The sequence below is a fragment of the Gracilinanus agilis genome, chromosome 4 (genome assembly GCF_016433145.1).
Source record: "Gracilinanus agilis isolate LMUSP501 chromosome 4, AgileGrace, whole genome shotgun sequence".
NCBI lineage: Eukaryota > Metazoa > Chordata > Mammalia > Didelphimorphia > Didelphidae > Gracilinanus > Gracilinanus agilis.
Window position 1 is genome coordinate 158425173 of NC_058133.1, and position 11822 is coordinate 158436994.

At 36.4% G+C, this 11822-nt stretch overlaps 1 protein-coding gene across 1 annotated transcript in view; it reads left to right on the top strand.

Moving 5' to 3' along the window:
• Positions 1–1858, top strand: part of URB2 (URB2 ribosome biogenesis homolog) — a 53265-nt gene extending 51407 nt beyond the window's left edge. The window contains exon 9 of the mRNA XM_044673422.1: positions 1661–1858. Within this exon, the coding sequence (XP_044529357.1) occupies positions 1661–1858 (198 nt within the window). The remainder of the gene's footprint in view (positions 1–1660) is intronic.
• The last annotated feature ends 9964 nt before the right edge of the window (positions 1859–11822 follow it).

Below are 11822 nucleotides of genomic sequence, written 5' to 3' on the forward strand. Positions count from 1 at the left end.
AATGGTGAGTCTGTTTTGATGTCTATTTATCCATTTTCAATTTTTTTGTATCAATAACTTGTTTATATTATTGGGCAGTTTGGAGCTGTTAAAATTGCTTTTGTAGCTTCTTGTTTTTATTATTCTGGACTGGTATTGATTTTGACCTTTATTCTAACATAGTGGTTCCCAAACTTTTTTGGCCTACTGCCCCCTTTCCAGAAAAAATATTACTTAGCACCCCCTGTCACATATTATCACCACCCCCTTACAGTTATTCACTGCCCCCAAATGCACCTGTGGCCATCACCGCCTCCCTGGATCGCTGCAGCACCCACCAGGGGGCGGTGGCGCCCACTTTGGGAATCATTGCTCTAACAAATTGATTGTCTTACAGCTGACTTGATGGAAATCTTATCAGGAGCTAGTTGCTTCCTGTATAAGTTATAGTTCTTCAGATCATATTTGGTGCTTTCTATGTGCAGCACTTTCCAGTTCTTTTCTTGAAAAAAATACTCATCATATGTAGGTCTAAAATATCAATATAATTTATAAGCCTTTGGTTTCTTCCTTTTTTTCATTCTGTGGCATATTTTCCAACTTTTAAAAAACTATTCTTCCTTTGTCCTCCTTTTATTATAGTCAGAAGCATAAGTGTATGTTGATTTACTTGGAGAGTCTTATTAAGAAGATAGAATTTATAAAATTTCTTTGCTTCTTGATCCTACAACAGATGAAGCCATCTAAATTATAATTATCTTTATGGTGGTCCATTTGCAAATACTCATCATGAATGTTGCAATTCAAGATGACAAAATGTCCCAGGAAATGGTGTTTTTTAATGACCTCAAGATACCAAATAAGATCAGCTCTACCAATGTCCTTATTTTCATTTCTCCAGGGTGAATCTGTGAGCCATCCTCCCATTTAGTTTACCTTCCTTTTGTCTTCTAGTTTCATTTACAGCATTATAGAAATTTCATTAATGATTTAAGTTCATTCCTTTCCTAGAAAGCTAAGGATTCCTAGTAACCAGGATTATAAATCATAATAATCAGTTTTATAATTCAAGGAGCCTGTTTTTGAGCTCTTGTTTTCACAGTGGGATCAAAGAAGTAACCCTAAATCTGAATCAGGATACAACCCCTCTCAGTCTGAACTTTGTGTGTACATACCAAACATCCTCGGGATATTAAGCATTACTCAATTTGGCAAATGCATTGCAGATTGTTACTTATTTTCTACTGTTTTTATTATTTTGTAATATTATTTAAGTTGTATCATAGTTAACTGATAGAGTATAACTTAGAGTGATTGGCAAAGTAGAAAACTTTTAGATGAGTGTGCTTCTGGCTAGTAGGAATTATGAGAATTTTTGTCACTGATGAATATTTAGAAATTGTTTACTGTTCTCAGTTTAAGCCTTCTTAAAATTAATTCTAGATGATTGTTCTATTGTTTTTTTAAACTGACCTAGATTTCCAAACATATTTATAACCCCCTTAAAAAAAATCCAACAATTTAAGCTGTGTGCAAAACTATACTTGAAATTAAATTGTCTTTAGTAAATTTTCTCAATTTGGTAGAAAGAATTGAGATTATTCATTCACAGAGGTTTTATTCCACATTGACTTTTCCCTCAGTTTTCTACTTTGAAAAATAAGAGTATTTCTTTTTTTAGGTGACCTTGTATCCAGCTGTGAAGAACCTGCTGAAAGAGGGAATTTATCTTATACTGGACCTCTGCATTGAACGGGACATCCATTTCCTAAGGACCTCATTACAGCCTGGTGTGAGAGAAGTGTTTAAGGAACTCTACAATGACTATACCAAATATCACAAGAATAAAAACAGAGGGGAAGAAAAATACACTGCCTAGTGTGTTTTTGTAATAGCCTTACAAAATTGCTATTACTGATACTTTAAAATTATATTAAGCTTCTAAATTAAAGTATAACTTTGTTTAAAGGATAGAAAAAAATTAAATTTTTATAATTTAAATAAATTAATAAAAATATCATTGAGTTTATATACTATACCTTACTGTATATATTGCTGGATGCTACTTTTGTATTGTATATATTTTTATATGCTTAGTTTTACTAAAGCCAAGAATGTGTTATATAGGTTATAAAACATTATTATCTCAATAAAAAATTATGCACTCAATCTCATTTTTACATATGATTTCTGAGTGAGGTTTTTTTGTTTGTTTTTACTTTCTAATTCTTTTATTACCCCCAAAAGAGCAACTTTAACTGTTTTTTTTTTCTTTAATCTTTATAGTCCTTTTCCTTTTTCTTTTTCTAATGCTCTTTAGACATAGTTTTAAAATGATTTTGTATTAATCAGTTCACAACTCCCCAGTATCTCAATTTCCTGTGAGAATTTTCACTGAGAGAGATTGTCTAGCAGGAAGCATCTTCATCACTGCCCTTGGCATTATTTGTTTTGCCCAAGCCTTGGTCCCTAAGGCTGTGCAGCATTGATGGTTCTAAACATTTTCTTAGCCCTTGGTGTTGAGATCTGGAAGAGGAATAGATTAAATGCCTTTAAAATAATCATAATAGCTGGTGTCAAGAGGAGAGAATAACTTTGGATTTGAAGAATTGTTCCTCTTTGGGGACTGTTGCTATTACTCTGGGTATGTCTGCTGAGCTCCATCTATGTATCTTTGTTGAGTGTTTAAGTTTAGTAAAAGGGTTAACCTTTTTTTTTTTCTTTTACCTCTTTTTCTGATTATGATCTTATATTTGGAGCCAGCTTATTCCTGGTTTAAGGCAATGATGAATGGCATATTTTGAAATGTCCTGTGAAGTTTGGACACTTATATTACCCCTTCTCCTCTTTCTCTTCTCCCTCCCACACATCTCAGGCTGGGATATTAATAAAGAGATGGGACAGCTAGGTAGCACAGTGGATAGAGCACCAGGCCTGGAGGTGAGAGGACATGGGTTGAGATCTGGCCTCAGACACTTCCTAGCTGTGTGACTCTGGGCAAGTTACTTAAACTCAGTTGCCTAGCCCTTATTGGTCTTCCATCTTAGAAGTGATTACTGAGACAGTTTCTGCCTTCAAGAAACTTACATTCAAGGATATGCAGATGTGTATGTATGTACATGTGTGTGCATGTGCACATACATATGCACACTCTAAATACATGCAAGATAATTAGTGGGGAGGTAAAATTCCATGGGAAATATTTTAACCTCAACTTTGTTTAGTTGAATTAAGAAAAGGAGATTTTAGTTCTCTATCTTGAATGAGAAATTAGAACAACTTAGAGTTTCACTGGTTTTAGGGATTAAATTGGTGGCAATTAAAGAAAATGGGAGAAATATTTTTTGTGGGGAGGCAGTGGCTTTTGAATGGTGATGGTGCAAAGCCTACCAGGGAAGTTTTTTCCACAATGTTGAAATATTCTGGATTGCTTCTTGTTGACCTTGAAAATATCATTGAATACTTTCTCTGTTTGAACTCACAGGGTATTTGACCTGGGTCAGGTGTGAGAGGAAGATACTGTAAAATATACTTATGTAGATGCCAAGGAGAAATGTTTACACCTCAGTTGGGATTTTCTTTTTATAAGGAAAAAATAAAAAAGGGTTGTACTAGATCAGTTGGTTAGTCAATAAGTATTTATTATTATTTTCTAGGCATTGTGGTAAGCACTGAAAATACAAATAAGAAAAAGAAAGACAATCTCTGCCCTCAATATACCTAAAATCTAATGAGAGAATACAGCACACAAAAGGAAGTTTAAAAGGAAGTGAGGGGGAAGAGAGGAGCTATCCATCTCCTATTGGGATGTGATGATGTCCAAATGTGTATCTCTGGGTGGGAAATGTAATGACTATAGCTGTGTGACCCGGGGCAAGTCACTTCACCTCACTTGCCTAGATCTCTCTGCTTTCCTACCTTGGGAATGATACTTAATACTAGTTCTTAAGATAAGAAGGTAAGGGTTTAAAAAAAAATGACTAGCCTGGGCACCCTTCTTAAATGTAGGTTCTGAAAGGAACTCTCCCCCTTCTAATCAGAGATTAAATGATTTGTAATGTTTATTTGATCTCAATATGTTACATGTGATTCTATTTAAATCTCAGATTGTTAGACGTCCTTTGAAAGACTCCTACTTTGAATAATATTTTCCTAAATATTATTTATTCTTTTATTTACTTTTTATTGTCATGTACCTTACTAATTACACACATATTTATATCATCTTAGGGTTTACAAAGTTGCTTTTATGTTGTGTATTCATAAATTTGCTGGAACCCATGCTGCAGGGATTCTTTTGGGGGGGCTTTGTCTTTGTCTGAGTATGGTAGGCTGCTGGGTCTCTGGCTCTTTGCTCTGCTCACACTGCTGAAGGAACCCCTTTTTTCTCTTACTTTGTGTTATTAAATCCTATAAATTTAAGTACTTGGAGTATTCATTCCTTTTTAGTCTTACAATATGTTATCTCATTTAAGCCTTACAATAACCTTGTCAGATAGATGATATCTTCATTTTAGATTGAGGAAATTGAGGCTGATAGAGGCTAAGTCAGTAATATTAGTTGCTTTCTATGTGCCAGGCACTGTGCTAAGCAGTGGGCATACAAAGAAAAGCAAAAGGCAGTTCTTGTCCTCAAAGAGCACACAATATAATGGAGACTGACAACAAACAAACAAATGTGTACAAACAAGTTGTATCCAGAATAAACAGGGAATTATCAACAGAAGGAAGGCACTAGAATTCAGAGGGATTGGGAGACTTCCTGTAGAAGACAGGATTTTAGTTGGGACTTGAAAGAAGTGGGGAGAGACAGTAGGTGGATTTGAGGAGGGAAAGTGTTCCAGGCTTGAGGGACAGTTAGTAAAAATGCCTAGAACCAACATGGATTGTCTTGTTCAAGGCACATGCCAGGAAGCCAGTGTCATTGGATTGAGAGTGTGAGTGTGTAAGGGATAAAGTATAAACAAGACTGGAAAGATTGGAGGAAAGGTAGGCTATGAAGAGTTTTGAAGACCAGCAAAAGATTTTGTGTTTGAGCCCAGAGGGAATAGAGAACCACTGGAGTTTGCCTGGGGTCATGTAACTGGTCTGAGGCAGGATTGAAATGGAAAGCTTCCTGATTCTAAGTCCAACATTATTTACAGAACATATTTCATATTTTAAAAGAAAAAGAAAAGTCAGATGGCTGATATTCTGAAAAGATAAAAGAGTTCTTAGAGTATTTGCCCATCAATAATCACTGACCAATGAAATTGGCATTCAGAGCTAGAATCTGCTGTTTATCATATATTAATTCCCCCTGTCCTCACCAATTTTTAATGATGTCTTTTTGTTTACTGATCACTGACATTTCCCAATATATTCCATTTACCCTTTTCCAGGGGGCCTTTAGTTAAAGAATAAAATAAAGAGGATAAAAATAGTTAGGAAAAAATAACCAACACGTCTACCAAATCTGACACATTCAAGTGTTCCTGATTTCCCCAACTGCTAGTGCCTTTCCTCCAAATTGCCTTGTATCTGTTTTGTATCAGTTTTGTGTATACCTATATTAAGTACATATTGTCTTTTTCAGTTATATTATAAAACTTTCCTGTTTGTCTTTGTATACCCCAGTACCTAGCACAATTCCTGCCATAAAGTAGACACTTAGTAAGTGCTTATTGATTGCTACATTTACAGCGTTCCATCTCTGAAAAGAAAAAAAGATTTATTTTCCTATTTCTATATTGGGGCCATGTTCTCTCATTGCTTCACAGAATTCTGTTTTGATCATTTGTTATTTTTTCCTATTCACATTGCTATAGACATTTTTTATTTTCTTGGTTATGCTTTCTTCATTTTTGTATCAGTTCATATAAGTCTTCCTCATGCATCTGAAGATTCATCATATTCATTATTTTTTGTACTGCACCAGGATTCTATTATCCCGGTGTACAAACATTGTTTTTCAAGACAGATTGCAAGATGTATTTAAGTTTCTTTTGCCCATTTTATTTGCATCTCAAAGACTGCTTGCCTCTGTTTTCTTTTAATTTCTCATTGTTGATGAATAATTCTGGATGATTCATATTGTGGTTCTTTGGTATGTGAGTTGTCTCTTGCTGGTTGCTAGCCCTTCCTCCTCCTCCTTCCCTTACTTTTCCTCTCTCTTGTCCCAGGGAGTCTGAGCAGTGGAAAGACTTACTTCTGGTGAGAGTGGCCTTCTCCTCTTACTTCTCTCTTCTGGCAGGGGTCTTCCAGAACCCACCCAGGCTACTTTACTAGTCACATGGTTGAGATGAAATAGGAGTCACCAACTCTTCCTTCTGATGAGATGGAGGACTACGTCTTATATGCCTTGCCACTGTCTCCTAGATTTTATTTTATTTTTTTTAACAATTACATGTAATAACAAATTTCCACATAAGTTTTCTGAAGTTACGTGATGGAACTTGTTTCCCTCTCTTCCTCACTTCCCCGTCTCATAGCTGGCAAGCAATTCAGACTGGGCTATACATGCAACCCATATTCTTTTTGTTTTACCTTCTGCTTTCTCTCTCTCTTGCCCAAGATGTTACTTCATTAGGATCTTGCTATCTTTACCCTTAGTATATTCCAGATTTCTTTTCTTCTATACTCTTAGAACTTCCACCTCCTCAATAGCCAAATTTTCTTTTATGAGTTATATTCACCAATTAGTGTATGAGTTCCTTGAGAGCAAGAATTGCCTCATTTTTTCTATTTAGATCCCTAGCACTTAGCACGATATCTAGCACATAGTAAACACTTAATACACATTTTAAAATTAATTCTTTCATTTTGTGACTATATTTCTGAATGAACCAAACCAGGGGTTTATCTCTCCTGAAAACCACTGAATTATATCTCCATTGCTCTCTAGTAATAATATTTGTGGGCATTTTGAGATGATTTATTGTGCTATTCTGAAAGGCCTGTAATTCTTAAATTGATTTACTCAGTTATGTCTGCAAGGTCAGCTGCTTGATAGCAGGAATTCTTCCAGTTTTGTTGTCTTTTGGCTTTCACCTAATATTTCTTACTACAACTTGAAATTTTTAGTTCTATTCCATTTTTTAGGGTCCTCACTGCTTAATTTAAAATTTTTAACTTTTTTCCCCTAAATCAATACACCTTTTGAATTTTCTTTAAATAAAAATAAAAGATTCAGTGCTTGAATGAAGGGGCAGAGCCAAGATGGTGGAGAAAAGGCAGGATCTCACCTGAATTCTTCCAAACTCTCCTCCAAACAACTTTATTAAAATAATACCTCAAAATGAATTCTGGAACAACAGAACCCACAAAAGACTGAGATAGAAGATTTCCCTGCCCATGACAATCTAGAAGATTGGCAGGAAAGATTTGTCACAGTAAGGTAAGAGTGGAGCAAAGACAAGCACAGCCAATGCCCCAGCAAGTCAACAACAGGCCACTCCTTCTGCAAGGCAGTAAGTCTTGGGGGGCATCTGAGTCAGCAGCTGCTTTTAGAGCTCTCATCCCATAGATGATAAGGGGGTTGTACAACTGGTTAGAAGAATGTTACAGGGGTCTTTTCTCTGACACTGGGAGCAGGATTCTGTTGAATTGCCTACACAGATCCAGGTCACAATCCTGGGTAATAGTACCAGGGTGAGGAGGAGCTCTGGCACACTAAAACTTGTAGCCTTAGCAGATCAGGGTCTCAGGTCAGAGTTTCAGAGTGGAAAAAAAGTGCTTATGACCACTCAAAGACCAGAGTATTGTCCATAAAAGTAGTAAACATCTCTTAGGTCATATTACCTTTGAAGAACTGAAAACTTATGAACCCCTAGAACTAGCTCTGAAAGCAGTTGTACAAAAAAATCTAGAGCATGAGATAATGCCCCATCCATCTGTGAACAGAAATCAACTGTAAAGTAAAGGTAAAAGTCAAGAAATAGGCTGTAAAAATGAGCAAACACCACCACTGTTATCACAGAGAGTTTCTATAGTGACAGAGAAGATCAAAACACAAATTCAGAAGACAAAGTCAAAACTAGGGGAAAGATTGAGAATGGTGCAAAAAAGTCATGAGAAAGGAATCAACAGCTTTGTAAAGGAAGCACAAAAACAAATAATGAGGAAAATACCTTGAAAAGCAGAATAGATCAAATGGTAAGAGACATGCAAATCTACTGAAGAGAAGAACTTCTTAAAAAGCAGAACTGGTCACATGGGAAAAGATGTTAAAATATTCACTGAAGAAAAAAATTCCTTATAAAAATAATTGGCCATATGGAAAAGGAGGCACAAAAGCTCACTGAAAAAAAATAATTCTTTGAAAATTAGAATTAGGAAAATGGAAGATGTCTTCATGAGACACCAAAAAACAAAATAAAAGAAAAAATAAACATCCCTTTGAAAAAACAACTGACCTGAAAAATAGTTTGAGAAGAAATAATTTAGCAATTATTACAGTACCTGAAAACTATGATAAAAAAAAAAACACCGAGATATCATCTTTCGAGAAATTATCAAGGAAATACAGAACAAGTTTTGCCCCTGTGTCCAGTAGTCCCTCATAGTGTACCCCCCGATTTCTAGAGTAACTAAGGGTTCTCTACTGTCATTGGACTTCACTGGCGCTAAGGGTAATAAAGAATCCTCAGTATTTTGTGTACACTTATCATTGATTCTGTGTTGCGTATGGTCTTTTGTCTCTAAACCCAAACTCCCTATAGCACCATTAGGCAAGTTCAGTTTAGAATCAGGATTACAGAAAGCAGGCTTAAAGAGCACACTCTCATTGAGAGCTTGTAAGTCATTGTCATTATTGCAAATTCCATGTTGGCTTTCATTAAGGGCTTCAGAAATGGAGGTTTGATTTGATTTACCTTCCACTCTGCTCTTTAAAGAACTATCATGCTTCAAATCAGCAATCTTCTTTTCAGTAGTGTCCGGGAATGTATGATAGTTAGATTGTGTTCCCTTCAACACTTCAGGTACAACTACTGATTCAAAAGCTGACTGATGTTCCCTATTTTGCCCTACTGTTTTTGCGACTGACATTAGATGATTTTTGTTATCAATCACAGCAACAGTCTCATTGATGTTATGCTTAGCCACACTGATTGCAGAAGAAGACAACTGTTCCCTATCTCTTCCCCAAAGTTTAGGATGAAATTCTATAGCTAAGGGGTTGAGAAAGGTGGATTTGGACTTTTCTACACAGCTGCTATCATCTTTTAATTCAGTGGGTCGTTTCTTTAAAATCAAGTTCTTGCCAACATCTAGACTTTTTTGCTCTTTAACCTCTAACTGTGACATTGTGTCTAAAGCAATTGAATGGGAAAGAATTGATGCATCAAATTCCCCCGAGGTTACTGAAAGTGTTCCTTTCTGGAAACTTTGTAAATCTTCGCCATAATGTTCTTTATCCAAGTTGTCCTTCTGCTTTATACTTGGAATAAAGAGAGGAATTTTAGTTCTTGATGATTTTAAACCAGTTTACAAAATCTCGTGATGTGATTCTTTGCAATGGCATGATTCATGCTTCTCACCCAATGTGTGTGATATGGAATGAGAAAGCTGATCCCTTATATAATCATCCTCCTTAATGCCAAAGATTTCTTTGTGCATTTGCATTATCTCTTCCCATTGCTCATTATCTACCACAGATCTATGTGTATCCTCTGTGTAGATTACTTTAGACATTTGCTCTATTTTGCCCAGATTTCTCATTTTGCTTTCCTCATTTCTATTAGACTCTGCCACACCCAAATTACACTGATTGATAGATTTTAAATCAGGAATCTCGATTCATAATGATTTTTTCGGTTTTGTTCCCATTTGTACATATCTCTCCATGTCATCTAACAAAGGTGTTTGACTGTACTTTTTACATGTATGATTGCAGCAAGTACCTTCATGTTTATCTTCATTATGCCTTTTAGATTCATTATTCCTAGCCCATTTTGAATTACAAAATGTCTTTCTATTATCTCTTTGATTATTGGGTTTTGAAAAATCTATTTGTTGCTTAAATCTACAAACACAAATGACGTGCCTGATCCTCCCACACAAATAGCAACGGGGTGATGATTTTGATTTTGGGGTGCTGTTGGCAGGTTGTCTAAATTGATTTCTACTTGTTTGGAGAGCAAAATTCTTTACCTCCTCAATTTCTTTCTCACATCTAGATTGCTTTAATTGATGCTTTAAATCTGCTATGATCTCATCTTTATCATTGTCAGATTGCCTAGCCATTCTTACTTCTTTCTGTTTTGAATCATGCATATACGCCGCATGTTGCCTAATATCCTCCAGGGGTAATGATTCCCACTGTGGACAACTTTGCCTGAAATAATTTTGTATCGGGATTGAGGTTCCCTTTACAAATTGCCTCCTTATATGATCAATTGTATCCTGGGCATGTGTGTCTCTAAGTCCTAAAATTGTTTCTGCTGCTTCAATAACTCTATCTAGAAAACTGCTCGGGTGTTCTTCTTCCCCATGCCTCAGTTTTTCAAATTTCTGCCAGGCATTTGGTCTTTTTGCAAATGATCTCATTGCTTCAATAAGATCAGCCCTGCATCTTAACAAGTATCTCATGTTAGTGTGTTGAGCGAAATCCAGATCCTGATGTACCAGTGGCCGTGATTCTAAATTGGGATTCGTCCTAGTTTCATTGAGGAATTTTTCCTTTTCCGAGGGAGAGTAAAATTCCTTGAAAAAAAATTCGACATCATTGAAACTAGGGTTGAAAAGAGTGAACACCTGTTTTAATTCTTTTAGGCTCTTGTAAGGTTTTTTGTAGAACCTGGGAAAACGCCTTTTCAAAACTTCCATGTCACTAGAAGTGAATGCCTTGTATGTTTTGACAGGCACCACCCCCTCTCCAGCTTGCACAATAGTCCTGTCCACTATTGGAAGTACAGAGACCACTGCATTTTGAATTGGTTGCTCTTTCTCATTTTTTAAAACATTTATTAATATTCATTTTTAACATGGTTATATGATTCATGCTCCCACTTTCCCCTCCCCCCCCGCAGCATCCCCCCCCCATGCCGATGCCCATTTCCACTGGTTTTATCATGTGTCAATGATCAAGACCTATTTCCAAATTGTTGGTAGTTGCATTGGAGTGGTAGTTTCGAGTCTACATCCCCAATCATGTCCACCCCAACCCATGCGTTCAAGCAGTTGTTTTTCTTATATGTTTCCTCTCCTGTAGTCCTTCCTCTGAATGTGGGTAGTGTTCTTTACCGTAAATCCTTCAGAACTGTCCTGTGTCATTGCATTGCTGCTAGTACAGAAGTCCATTACATTCGATTTTACCATAGTATATCAGTATCTGTGTACAATGTTCTTCTGGCTCTGCTCCTCTCACTCTGCATCAATTCCTGGAGGTCTCTCCAGTTCACCTGGAACTCCTCCAGTTTATTATTCCTTTGAGCGCAATAGTACTCCATCACCAGCATATACCACAATTTGTTCAGCCATTCCCCAGTTGAAGGGCATACCCTCCTTTTCCAATTTGTTGCCACCACAAAAAGCGCAGCTATAAATATTTTCATACAAGTCTGTTTATTAATGATCTCTTTGGGGTACAAACCCAACAATGGTATGGCTGGATCAAAGGGCAGGCATTCTTTTATAGCCCTTTGAGCATAGTTTCAAATTGCCAGCCAGAATGGTTGGATCAGTTCACAACTCCACCAGCAATGCATTAATGTCCCAATTTTGCCACATCCCCTCCAGCATTCATTACTCTCCCCTTCTTTTATTTTAGCCAATCTGCTAGGTGTGAGGTGATACCTCAGAGTTGTTTTGATTTGCATTTCTCTAATTATTAGAGATTTGGAACACTTTCTCATGTGCTTATT